The sequence below is a fragment of the Oncorhynchus nerka genome, linkage group LG13 (assembly GCF_034236695.1).
Source record: "Oncorhynchus nerka isolate Pitt River linkage group LG13, Oner_Uvic_2.0, whole genome shotgun sequence".
In the NCBI taxonomy this organism is placed as follows: Eukaryota; Metazoa; Chordata; class Actinopteri; order Salmoniformes; family Salmonidae; genus Oncorhynchus; species Oncorhynchus nerka.
Window position 1 is genome coordinate 47,841,624 of NC_088408.1, and position 13,518 is coordinate 47,855,141.

Here is a 13,518-nt window from a genome sequence, read left to right on the forward strand (position 1 = left end):
GTGGTTTGGATCCAGGCTAGTAACTGGTCATTTCATATATCACTTCCTCCTAATCTTCAATTATGTAATGCACTATAATACATGTCCAGATTCAGGTATACAGTGTGGATAACATCTAGTGAAAATCTTCACTTCACTAAAATCTTGGAGTTTCTTTTGATAGCCTAAAACACAGAATACAAGCTTCATTAACCTGCTTCGTTTGTTTTGATCTGTTATGTTCTCTCAGTCTAGATCATGGAAATAGAATTGACTCAGAATGCATTCTAGCTCTGTCTTCAGGATGAAAACAACTATCTGATTGCTGTATACTGCTGGTGCATTAACCAATCTATAATCATACACAGCTAGATCCAGATAGGATTAATGTATGGAAACATCACTAATAATTGCCTTGCCTTCATTTACCTTCTACTGTAGTCTCAGGAAAATGACTGGTAAAATGGCCTGTGAAATACTCGGTTTACTGTACACACACACATATGCTGTATTAGTATTTAGCGAAATATCAAATACCGGATTTAAAATTACACACTAAATCTATAGCACGTTGCTTAGCTTTATGAACAAGCGCGACGCCTAGTGACATCATCCTGCATTAAAATTGGATTTAGATGTCTGTGCTGGACACATTTCTTCATTCCACTCCGCATCTTTTCATACGGCATCCGCAATCGCAAAAAACGGGTCCCAAAGCCAACCACTGTTCCGCAATGTTATTTTAAGCGTACGTGACGCAGCTCACTTTCTAGCCATGGTCCCAGCAATTGTGCGCCATATAAAAATGCGCAACAATAACTTACATAGGTTAAATGAACAGATTCTCACGTGGCCCATGATATTAGACCATGGGTATTACTGGGCTATATTAGCCAATATGCTAGATGTCGTTTGAAGAGAGCAGAGTTGGGGAGACACGCACTTCCTTTTGAGCTATTTTTATAGTCTACCTTTTAGAGGTGGGAAGATTTTAAGACGGAGAAATATATAGGTGATCAATATGTATTTATAGGAAACGTGGTAAGTTACAGCCTAATCATATTTGGGAAGAACATTTCCTTGAAAATAACTGTCCCGTTCTAGCCTACTCTGTGAGACCGCACCTAATCTCGCACGTATGGCTACGGAATTTGAAGCAAGAATGATGGAAGCGGACACATGTACTATTTAGCTCAAGAGAAAGTGCATATAGGATATAGCCTACATTTTAGGAGGACGATTTGCAGGTAGACAAATGGGTAATCAATAGTTAATTAAAAGACGCGATGCTCGCTCGTAGCTGGCGCTCGCGTTTTCAATGTTGATTGCACTTGGCTCACGTTGGTTGAGCGCCCTCTATCAATATATATTTAGACTGTAGTAAACTATAGTGTAATCCAGTGGATGCTGCTGTGGGGATGACGGTTCATAATAATGGCTGGAACTGAGCTAATGGAATGGCATCAAACACATGGAAACCATATGTTTGGGGTATTTGATACCATTCCACTGATTCTGCTCTAGTCATTACCACGAGCCTGTTCTCCCCATTTAAAGTGTCACCAACCTCCTGTGGTGTAATCATTTAAAAAAGTTACATTCCTTGAAAATAGAACAGCCACGTCATTCTCTGCCCACCCATAGGCAGCCCACTATGTCAATGTAATACAATAGGTAGGCCAACGCATACAGAGCAGAAAGACGACCATATCCAAATAATCTACGGGACAATACAAATGTTTTAATTCCCAAGTAGTCCCACTGCACGTGCTCACCCAGAAGCATCAGAAATGCGGACAGCACCCCAATGATCTCTGTTGGGACCCAACTGAAAGCCAAACAAGAGGCCATGACCATGACTACTCTAGGCAGACTGAAAAGGTTTTTAATTATTTACAAATTAAAATACACCATAACATCTCCAACATCAATCTCCCTATTTATGTCATTTACAAATGGACAAAGAGATAGACAATGCATAAAAAGGTTATTCAAGACCCAATTCAAGGTAAATCTTTTGTATTTACAAATGGAGTAGAGATGAGACATGGCAGTAATACCCATCATCCAGGGTTGTGTACATTAGGCTCGTGTTGACAACGTTTTGATACGAAACACAAAAACAAATGTTTCTTAGTGGACAAGTTCACACAGCATCTCCTTGTTCCACTCCGTGTCGGACCACTTTCATTTTATACCTACTGAACAGCACCCAGGAGTATCAAGGTTCTCTGGGAGTTCTATCTTCGTGCCGACCGGCTTTCTAACAGCTGGATGACCAGGCGGGTCTTCATCGACGGCAGCTTGTTGCTGTAGTTCTGTTGGAGCACGGTGCTCAGTCTACTGCGCAGGCTCCGCAGGCAGGGCAGGGAGTTGCAGTCAGGCACATTCAGCAGAGTGTGGAAGAACTCTGTCCACAGATCACTGTGGGGATTTCTGGAGAAGAGAGAGAGGGAAGGAGAAAGTAGTGTGAATTTGAACTATGCTGGAAATATTTCAGGTCAAAAAGGGGGAGATATTTTCAAAACACAAACAAAAATATTCAAGCGATTACTCAGAGCAACAAAAAGTAGTAAAACCATAAAAGCCATTAGCACACCTACTCAAGGATTACCTTCTAAATACTGCATTTGTCTTCCACACACCACCCTCCTGTGTTACTTGCATGTATGTTCCAAAAATCATGCAGTACACAGTTCCCGCTATTCCAAAGTAGTCGGTCTAAAACACAAAGAAACGTAGTTAATATTCTCAGCAGGTCGTATCGGACATCCACCCATATCACTACAGGACACGCACTTGCCACCGACAGACACACTTTACCTGGTAGTTCCATGGTCTCCCACTCCTCATCTCTGTACACTGGAAGCCTGAGGTCATACACTTGGCAGTGAACGAAGTGCCCTCTGGGAACAGAGTCATGTCAATGCTCTGACCCAGGTCAATCAGGGCAAGGCCATGATACAGGTTATCTGGGTCAAAAGACTTGTTCTCCAGGAACCTAAAACACAACAGACAATTAGCACAGTGAAGAGCCACTGGTAAGCCCTGGTAGAGTACTGCATCCACCCATTACTAGAAATGACTACAGGGAAAACAAAAACACATCCGAGAGGCATAAGCACCAGTAAGGAGCCATCCCTACCTCTCTCCCAGCAGGAAGTTGTCTGGTTTGATGTCAGCGTGAACGATGTGGATGCTGTGCAGCTGTTCCACCATGTGCAGCATGCAGACAGTGAAGTAAATCACCAGAGGCTGGGGCATCACCTTGTCAGTCAGGTTTTTGTACAGGTTCACAGCGTTCTGGAGGGGAATAATAAACATCTTTAACTCCATTTAGTGCCCCAGTGTGGCATCTTTGGGTGCATCCCAATCTCCTTTCTCCTTTAGTGTAAACTTGTTCATTACTTCCCACATATCTAAAAGCATTGGATCGGTAGAGACATGGGCTACAGGGAGTTTCCATCATATTTTTAATACCAGTCATTTCCTTTCAAATCAGCGAAGGGAAGTGCACACAGATGTAGCCCTGATGTTCAATTGATTGATAAAATATGGTGGGTGATGAAGAGGGGTTTACTACCCACCAGTAGGGTGCCACAGTTGTGGAGCTCGCCCAATAGCACGCTGCCGTTCTGAAAGAAGTGGGCAGAGTGGATGTTGGTGAAGAGGTGACGCACGCTCGGCTGCAGTCGATCATTCAGCTGAGTGTTGATGTAAAACTCCCATGGATTGGCTGGTTTCTGCACCTACATGTACAGATCAAGATACACACAAGAATGGATAATAAAGCATTCAATAGGAGTGCATGAATTGTGGGGATATGGTCACTATAAAGCAGTCATGTTATCAGGCTTTACTTATGGCAGCACCAAAACAGTCACCAATCAATTCATGAAAGGTCAGGGGAGTTACCAAGTTTAAGTTAATATTCCTACCTTTAAAATCATCTTCTCTGAGGTTGTCAGGTCAGTTGCCTGGTAGACCGTGGCAAAGGCACCCTGTCCGAGGACGCAGTCAACCCGTAAGGAGCCTTCACCTATGTATGACAGTCAAAGTGATTTTTAGATGTAATTTTTTTAAAGAAATAGGGTGATTTAAAAAAAAGTCACAGCCAGTAAACACACCAAGACTTTCTTACCCATCTTGATGGTGATCTTGGGTGCGATGCTGGGGACTTTGCACCGCCAGGTGATGAAGTTTGGCTGGGAGGTGAGTGGCATGGGCAGTTTGGAGAGCAGGGAAGAGATCAGCTCATCATCCCAGGGGTCGGAGAACAGCTCTGACCCTTGGTCTGGGCTCATAGGAATATCCATGCTGTACCTCACCTCTGGAGCTGGACTCATAGGAATATCCATTCTGAACCTTGATGACAGATGGACTGGACTCATGGTAACATCCGAGCCAAACTTTGATGGTTCGGGACTCATAGGGATGTCCATGGTCTTCAGAGGGAAGCCATCTGTTCTCTGACCCTGACAGGGACTCATGAAGGCATCCAAGTCGAGTTCAACCCCAACCTCTGGGCTTTTTACCACTAACCAGTCTGGCTTGGGTGCACACTCCGGGCTCATTAGGATATCGAAAGCAGGTGTTGGGGCTTTCTCTGGACTAGTTGAAACATCAAAGTTGGATTTGAAGGCATCCATCTGGCTCTTTGAAAGGGATACCTCTTCCGCAGGTACACGCAGTGAGAGAGGACAGGCTGGCTTTAAAGACTGCTCTGGGCTCACATAGACATCCCAGTCTGGTTTAGAGGCCTTGGGAGGAGGGCTTTTGGCCCCTGCCCCCTCAGTATGAGCCAGGGGGGCAGTCTGGTCTCTGAAGGACAGTGCGGCCGGGGCATGATGCTGTACCTCAGTCATGGAGCACGTAGCCAGGCTTCGCTGGGCCAGGGCTAGCCCTTCCCCCACGATAGTGCCCTGCTCAGCAAAGCCCTGCACCCTCATAGAGCACTCAGCGCCGGTCTCAGATATCCCATCAGGTGGGCTCTGCTCTATGATAGGGCTGAGGGAGGGGAAACAAACTCATTATCTCCACCATGGAGGCGTTTGACCCAAACACTTTGACTACACTTCAAAAACATTGACCAACGAGCATTCGAGTGAAAATGTACAGTATACTGCAGTTACTGGTAGTCTACAATATCCGGTTACCAGTAGGTACCTGAGTTTAGTGGGCTGTCGCAGGAAAGGGCCCTCTTCTGGACCACTAAAGCCTCTGGGGTGATCATTTTCTAGAGGGAGGAGAAAAATAAAATAAAAAGTCAGCCAAAAAAGGTCAAGTACTTGCTTTAGACCACATTGTTGTTCTGAACAACAGACACCTTTTACCAGGTGAGGGCATTTGATTTCTGAACTGCTTATGGTTGCATCCCAAATGGCACCCTATTCCCTATGTAGTGCATTACTTTTGACCAGAGCCCTATGGTGGTAATTGGGATGCATGCATCCTATGCATGAGCTCAGATAGAGGGCTACCTTGGTCCTGCTCAAAGTTCCAGGAGGAAGGAGCTTTGTTTTGGAAGGGCGTTGAGACCAGGTGGGCCGACAGGGAAAAGTCTCTGGTGCTGTTGGGGCAGGTGGCCAGGGAGTTGTAGCGTGCTCCCCACATAGTGCTTTCATCTGGTATCAATTCCGAAGGAGATTCCTGAGCAAACACACATACACACGAAACGTTAAAGGTTTGCATTGTGTACACAACTTAATAACATAACCCAACCATATTCTTTCATTAAGTCCTTGCTACATGGAAATGAGTATGTCACCATGTAATTTTGCACTTACGTCTTGTTTCTCTCTTTTAGATACAGAGATTTCAGCTAGGGCCCTTGGTGGCTTAGCCTTGTTCACCATAGTAGCACTAAATGGAGCAGGAAAAGCACCATAAAGCAGTGTTCATAATTTACTTTGAGAATTAAAGGAGATAGCAAAGAAAATGGGATGCAGGAGAAGAACTGCATGCTTCACCTGCAGTTCTCCTTGTTTTCGTTCTCATCCTGAAAAATTGCGAAAGGCACTGCATTGGGGGGCTTGCTGAACAAAGAGGCGCCTCCTTTAAATAACAAAAAATAATAATTAAAGAGGGGAAAAAAAGACATTTAACCACAATGTAAAATCAAAAAAGGACAACCTGCCATTATGCATTTCTATTTTATTGTTTTACTGTAAAGTGTCTTGCAATTGTAAATACACTTTTGATTTAACCTACAGACAAACAAAAAGTTGAGAAGTTACAATCAAAGGGGGAATTGAATTACCCATTCTCTGGTAGGCAGCATCAAAGCTTTTCTCAGCCTGATGCATTGACATGCTGGGGAACTGTTCCTCCTGCATGAGGGTTGGAGCCTGGAACATGTCCATGATCGCATCTGGATGGGAAGGTAAAGAGAGGTGAGATACTAAAAGGACCATATAATTAGGAATTAGAATTCTAGAATGGATATGAACCATCTTATGGATGGGATGACAAAGGTCAGCCATTTTGGTCAGGGAATTGGTAAACCATGGTTTGCCAGTGCTGTGATAAGATAGTGTAAAATAATGAATTTGAATCATTTATCATCTGAACTGCATGTTTGTTAGCTACTGTAGCTAGCCAGCTAGTTTTACAGGAATAATTCCATCCATTTTTCTAATTAACTGCCAATATGCCAACATCCCATTCAAACAATATAGTCAATCCACAGCCATTATCCATATACTGGCTGAAATAAGTTGCTGATAGGACTTAGACATGTTGTAAATGCAACGACTACTGATATTCTATCATACAATAGCACTCACAGCTTTCCAAGAAAACAAAATCTTAAATATTTATGGTCCGTTTCCATATATTTTAACGGCTATTTATACAGAAAGTGTATAAAACCTGTATAAACTATGTATAATTATACGACAATATTTTAGGTTGACAATTCCATTACACAATTTCTGATATATAGTGCATTCGGAAAGTATTCAGACTCCTTGACCTTTTCCACATTTTGTGATGTTACAGCCTCATTCTAAAATGTATTAAATAGTTCTTTCCCCCTCATCAATCTACACACAATAGCCCATAATGACAAAGCAAAAACAGGTTCTTAGAAATGTAATAAAATACTGAAATATCACATTTCCATAAGTATTCAGACCCTTTACACAGTACTTTGTAAAAGCACCTTTGGCAGCGATTACAGCCTCGAGTCTTCTTGGGTACGACGCAACAAGCTTGGCACACCTTCATATGGAGAGTTTCTCCCATTCTTCTCTGCAGATCCTGTCACGCTCTGTCAGGTTGGATGGGGAGTGTCGCCGCAGAGCTATTTTCAGGTCTCTCCAGACATGTTCGATCGGGTTCAAGTCCGGGCCGTTAGGGTCGTTGTCCTGTTGGAAGGTGAACCTTCACCCCAGCCTGAACGCTCTGGAACAGGTTTTCATCAAGAATCTCATCGCAGTGCTAGCTGACACTCTCCCGAGTGGCGCAGTGGTCTAAGGCACTGCATCGCAGTGCTAGCTGTGCCACTAGAGATTCTGGGTTAGAGTCCAGGCTCTGTTGCAGCCGGCCGCGACCGGGAGACCCATGGGGCGGCGCACAATTGGCCCAGTATCGTCCAGGTTAGGGGAGGGTTTGGCCGGCAGGGATATCCTTGGCTCATCGCGCACTAGTGACTCCTGTGGCGAGCCGGGCACAGTGCACGCAGACACGGTCGCCAGGTGTACGGTGTTTCCTCCGACACATTGGTGTGGCTGGCTTCCAGGTTGGATGGGCATTGTGTCAAGAAGCAGTGCGGCTAGGTTGGGTTTCAGAGGACGCATGGCTCTCGACCTTCGCCTCTCCCGAGTCCGTACGGGAGTTGCATCGATGAGACAAGACTGTAACTACTACCAATTGGATACAACGAAATTGGGGAGGAAAAAAAGGGGTGAAAAACAATAATTTAAAGAAGAATCTCTGTACTTTGCTCCGTTCATCTTTCCCTACATCCTCAGTTGTCTCCCAGTCCCTGCCGCTGAAAAACATCCCCACAGCATGTTGCTGCCACCACCATGCTTCATCGTAGGGATGGTGCCAGGTTTCAAGACATGATGCTTTGCATTCAGGCCAAAGTTTCATCAGACCAGAACATCTTGTCTCTCATGGTCAGAGTCCTTTAGGTGCCTTTTGGCATACTCCAAGCAGGCTGTCAGTGCCTTTTATGGAGGAGTGGCTTCTGTCTGGCCCCTCTACCATAAAGGCCAGATTGGTGGAGTGCTGCAGAGATGGTTATCCTTCTGGAATGTTCTCCCATCTCCACAGAGGATGTCTGGAGCTCTTTCAGAGTAACCATCGGGTTCTTAGTCACCTCACAAATCAACGCCCTTCTCTCCCAATTGCTCAGTTTGGCCGGGCGACCAGCTCTAGGAAGAGTATTGGTGGTACCAAACTTCTTTAATTTTAGAATAATGGAGGCCACTGTGTTCTAGGGGACCTTCAATGCTGCAGAATGTTTTTGGTACCCTTCCCCAGATCTGTGCCTCGACAATCCTGTCTTGGAGCTCTACAGACCATTCCTTTGAACCCATGGCTTTGTTTTTGCTCTGACATGCACGGTCAACTGTGGGACCTTATATAGACAGGTGTGTGCCTTTCCAAATCATGTCCAATCAATTCAATTTACCACAGGTGGACTCCAAGTTGTAGAAACATCTCAAGGATGATCAATGGAAACAGGATGCACCTGAGCTCATTTTCAAGTCTCATAACAAAGGGTCTGAGTACTTATGTAAATAAGGTACTTCTGTTTTTAAATTGTAATACATTTGCTAAAATTTTTAAAAACCTGTTTTCACTTTGTCATTATGGGGTATTATGCGTAGATTGATGAGAGGAAGAAATTATTTAATCCATTTTAGAGTAAGGCTGTAACGTAACAAAATGTGGAAAAGGGCAAGAGGTCTAAATACTTTCCAAACACACTGTATCACATGCCTTACTTTTATTTTCCTGCATAAGTAAAACCAGGATCATCACTGTACTGCCATTCATTCCTCCCTGACCAATATGGCTGCCATTTTCACCCCATTCTGGAACTTTTATTCAGGTTCATGACATAGCCCCTCTAGTAATTTAATAGGATCTCTATGCTAAATCTCCATTGGTTGTACTGCCTTTATCATACACATGTATGGTAATACATTTGAATATCTCCACCAAAAAAGGGATTGAGTGTAGCAGACAGCACAATGGAAGTGATTGATTTGAGCACCAATTTGTTTTGTTCTGCCTTTGAATTGAAATCACCAATATCTGAACACAACACACTATGACTGATTGACCAATACATGTATGAAGAAATGCCTTCATTTCAGTAAATGAAAAGAGTTGAGTACCCAACTCACCAAGTGCCTCCCGTGTGTTGACTGTTGGGGATGGGAGAACCCTGGACGGGGTGGCTTGCACCAGTCCCAAAGAGGTGTTAGGAGTGATATGGGACAGGTTCCCAGTCCCTCCCTGTGACACTGACAGAGAGAGTGAGGTTAAACGTTTTAAATCACATATGAAAACTAATGAGGAGAATAAAGGGCCCAGATTATGATATTTTACTTACCATCTAATTTCACCTCCGACTCAGTAGCTTCACTGACAGACACCTCACTGTAAAAACAAAGGGAAACGATTAGCTTAGATGACAAAAGGCTAAATAATTAAAAACAAATTCATTACCTACATCTCTGAGGTGTCTCGCCCTGCCAGAGCTAAATAGGCTAGAAACACAATGAAATTTGGGTTGTCAATAATGACACATCTGAAACCAGGACTAATCTAGATACATGATGCCTCATTATCACTTACTGGGAATCTCTGCCATTGTGCTGCTGGAAGCTGCTGCTGAGGTAGTTCACTGAGCCACCGAGTTGGGACTGGGAGCGAACATCCTGGAGAGGATCTCCCCCGTGCTGCAACTCAGATTCATAGGCTGCTGGCTTCTGTGGGGCTGATCCAAATGACAATCCAATAGGCTTAGGGTGTTGTCCTGGTTGGGGTTGATCCAGAGAGGCCTGTAGAGAATATGCCTGTGGAGCAACTGCAGATGATTTAGGTGCTTCTGTACATTGACGCAAGTCACCCATTGGTGCTTTTGGCAGGTGAAAGGAGCAGCTATGGGAGGTGTTTTCCTCTTCGACCTGTCCAGATGGGGGAGAGGACATCTGTGAGAGCAGGGTGTCTGTGATGGGAACCCTGAGACTGACGCGCTGAGAGTGGGCCTCAGGTTCCCTCACCGTGCCTTTTCTGGGGTCCTGTCCACTATTCAGTCTCAATCCTGGAGTGGATTTGACTCCAAGGTTGTTTGAGAGTGGAGGGTGCCTAAAGGACTGTTGTAGAAACCCAGGATTCAGTCCTGTTGCAGGTGTGCAGGATGCCTGAAAACAGAAGTGCATGCCACATTTAAAAAAGGGTCCTACAAATTATATGGGAACCATGACAATAGAAACAACTGAAGTTAAGGAGCCATGCGGATTCCTTTTACCTGCACTGGTGGAGCAATGGCTGAGCTTCCCTGGACTGTAGAGCTCACACCGAGGTTACTCTCCAGCTCCTCCAGCAGTTGGTTCATCCTTATCACTTCCTCCTCCTGCTCTCTAGCCAACCTCTGACGTTCCTCTAGTAATAAAACACAAACAAACATTGGTCAAAACTGACAGTTGGCAGTGTGGTAGTGAGGCACACACTCAGCTGTTGGTGCATTTGATTTAGATAAAGCGTGTCTGTAAAGGATGTCATGTGGCCAGTTCATATTGATGTCTGACTACACTATAAAATACAGCCGTGCATTTCTACTGTTAGAGGAGTGGGCTGCAACAGCGCTGCGTTAGAAAGTCATATGATCCTACCAAACTCTCTCTGCTTCTCCACTTGCTTGCATCTCACAAAGTATCGTCTGGCTCGGACCTCCTCGAAGCAAAGTTCAGACCCTTCGCAGATGAGGTCTTCAGTATGGTACATTGACACTGTTTGCAAGTTTACAGCCAGTCCTTGATTGGGTTTATTTACCACCACATTTTCAGACCGGGAGATTCTGCGGGAGAGTCGTTTCATTAGGGAATACAATTAACTTTTCTATAAAAAAATATATATATTACACACTAAAACATTTTGTTATTACATTATAAAGACTTACATGCGAACTGTTCTGTCTGCAGGGAATTGGGACAGACCTTCGGGGTCCTGTGGCAGAAACATTTACATTTCTCTGTTGATCACTTTCTATGAACAAACATGAGAAATGATTCTGATCACATCTGAAATGTGGTAACTCACCTTGTACTGTGGGCCAGGCTCTCTGTGGGATTGCAGCTGATTTACCAAGTGAGAAGTCTGAAGAGGATTCCGTACACCTTCTGTTTTCATAAACAAATTCAGGTTAGATTGTGGATACGTTAGTCAAAGAACCAGTCCACAAGGAAGAAAACAGTCTCACCTGATGCCCCTGTCCCACCTCTAGAAGAGCTGGTTTGGAACCTCCTGTGAATACATTTAGATGTATCAACAATAAACACAACATGGAAAGGATAACTTAATCAGTTTCAGTCAATAGAGTCCTTAATTTTGACATGTAATTCAAATGCAATAATTTGCATTCTAACTTAAGTGTTGGAGGTTACCTGTATTGCTGAAGGACAGTGTCAGCTGGCTCAGCTTGGTTCTCCATGGCTCTCTGGTAGACGGCGTCAGCCTGTTGAAGCAGGCCCTGCTGCTCAAACTGTTGAGCCCACGCCACATAAAGGACTGCAGCTCTGGTGCCAATACCCTTACTGTATATGTGACTGTACAGTTTGATGGGCTCATCATAATAACTTGCACATTTGATGCAGTAGTTTACGTATCGGATGTCATTGGAGTAGCGCTCCTCTTGGAGAAATCTTTGTACTAGACGATCTAGCACAAGAGACATCCCCTTGGCGTCTTCAGCAGGTAATCTCTTCTCTAGATATTCAATAAATCTGAAATAATGTAAAAGTATGGTAAAGCTAATTTACACACCAATAAATATTCACACACACAAAAAGAAAGTTGTTGCTCCCAAACCAGGTGAGATTTGCATGCAAAAATATCCCATCAATGGCAGATGCATAACACTTAATTGTTTACTTTTGTTGGTGGCCCCCTCTATGAAGATAATAATGGAATAAAACGCATGCACAAGTTACAGTACCTGTCCCATGGATCTAGGGGGTCATCTCCAGTATAGTTGCTCAAACTTTCCTCAAAGCTCCTGTAAAACAAATGAATTTGATTTAAAAACTTAACAGCAGTTTGAACCCCTTTCTCTTCTGCTGAACTGTAGCTAGCTAACTTCTAGCATGGATGACGATATGTTTATGTCAATCAAAACAAAGTAACGTTATTACTGCAAGTTGTATCAGCAAAGAAACTCTAGTATCAAATATTGTATTATTCACCAAGTAGGAATCTAGGAAATAGTTACGTAACATTAGTTGGCTAGCAAGGAATCAGGATTAACGTTAGCTGGGTGGGGGGGAAATAAAAGAAGTTAGCTAGCTAGCTACCGAACTTACTGTAAATGTGAACCGATATTCATGGTGTGGACTGAACAGCAGACTGGCGGTTCCCACTCCAAATTCCAACAACACAAATATGAGCAATTACGCGCAAATCTAAGTTAGATTCATTCAGTAACTAAATACCAAGTATTGCATTCACGTCGCCAGCAAAGACACTGGTGGCTTATTCTATCTGTGTCGTTAGCATGGCTGGTGTCACAGAGTACTGTGAAACTGCCTTTGCCATTGAGCTATAATAAGAACGGACTTTGCTGGTAGGGTATTTCAAATTCCGCGCCTAGCTGATACGTCAAAAAACAGCATCATAAATGAATGCATCCAATCAGCGCCTTTGGGGCGAGTAAACGCAATTTCATTGGCTGGGTGAAAAAAAAAGCTATTCACCTACGTGATACCTTCGCTAATGCCTGAATCTGCAATTTTGAATCGTTTGATGAATTCGACTATTACATTTACATTTAAGTCATTTAGCAGACGCTCTTATCCAGAGCGACTTACAAATTGGTGCATTCACCTTATGACCTCCAGTGGAACAGTAGTGCATCTAAATCTTTTCAGGGGGAGGGGGGGGTGAGAGGGATTACTTTATCCTATCCTAGGTATTCCTTAAAGAGGTGGGGTTTCAGGTGTCTCCGGAAGGTGGTGATTGACTCCGCTGTCCTGGCGTCGTGAGGGAGTTTGTTCCACCAACAGTTTTGACTGGGCTGAGCGGGAACTGTACTTCCTCAGTAGTGCCCTTGTTTGGGTGTAGGGCTGATCAGAGCCTGGAGGTACTGAGGTGCCGTTCCCCTCACAGGCAAGCACCATGGTCTTGTAGCGGATGCGAGCTTCAACTGGAAGCCAGTGGAGGGAGCGGAGGAGCGGGGTGACGTGAGAGAACTTGGGAAGGTTGAACACCAGACGGGCTGCGGCGTTCTGGATGAGTTGTAGGGGTTTAATGGCACAGGCAGGGAGCCCAGCCAACAGCGAGTTGCAGTAATCCAGACGGGAG

At 44.2% G+C, this 13,518-nt stretch overlaps 1 protein-coding gene across 2 annotated transcripts; it reads right to left on the reverse strand.

The window, feature by feature from the left end:
* Positions 1-1,842: 1,842 nt before the first annotated feature.
* On the reverse strand, positions 1,843-12,745 carry bub1 (BUB1 mitotic checkpoint serine/threonine kinase). Of its 2 annotated transcripts, XM_029677162.2 has the most exons (24): positions 12,522-12,745; positions 12,158-12,217; positions 11,607-11,945; positions 11,423-11,466; positions 11,263-11,342; positions 11,123-11,169; positions 10,836-11,020; positions 10,472-10,605; positions 10,224-10,364; positions 9,796-10,016; positions 9,551-9,597; positions 9,342-9,461; positions 6,239-6,349; positions 5,949-6,033; positions 5,766-5,841; positions 5,460-5,628; positions 5,146-5,215; positions 4,121-4,986; positions 3,918-4,018; positions 3,567-3,728; positions 3,125-3,282; positions 2,803-2,980; positions 2,594-2,700; positions 1,843-2,415 (listed from the first exon to the last, which is right to left on the reverse strand). In XM_029677162.2, the coding sequence occupies exons 1-24, from the start codon at positions 12,542-12,544 to the stop codon at positions 2,220-2,222; spliced, it is 3,720 nt and encodes a 1,239-aa protein (XP_029533022.1). In that variant the 5' UTR covers positions 12,545-12,745; the 3' UTR covers positions 1,843-2,219. The 2 variants fall into 2 exon arrangements, with proteins under 2 accessions (XP_029533022.1, XP_029533021.1); XM_029677161.2 differs by having other exon boundaries at positions 9,796-10,364.
* Positions 12,746-13,518: the final 773 nt, after the last annotated feature.

Bases quoted from the DNA above. Each gene is read 5' to 3' on its own strand.
- bub1 (XM_029677161.2), bottom strand. From the start codon at position 12,544: ATGAATATCGGTTCACATTTACA. The intron at 6,350-9,341 runs GTGAGTTGGGTA...CTTCCCATCCAG, and splicing joins CAACACACGGGAGGCACTTG to ATGCGATCATGGACATGTTC. The intron at 2,701-2,802 runs GTAAAGTGTGTC...TTTGTGTTTTAG, and splicing joins GGAGACCATGGAACTACCAG to ACCGACTACTTTGGAATAGC.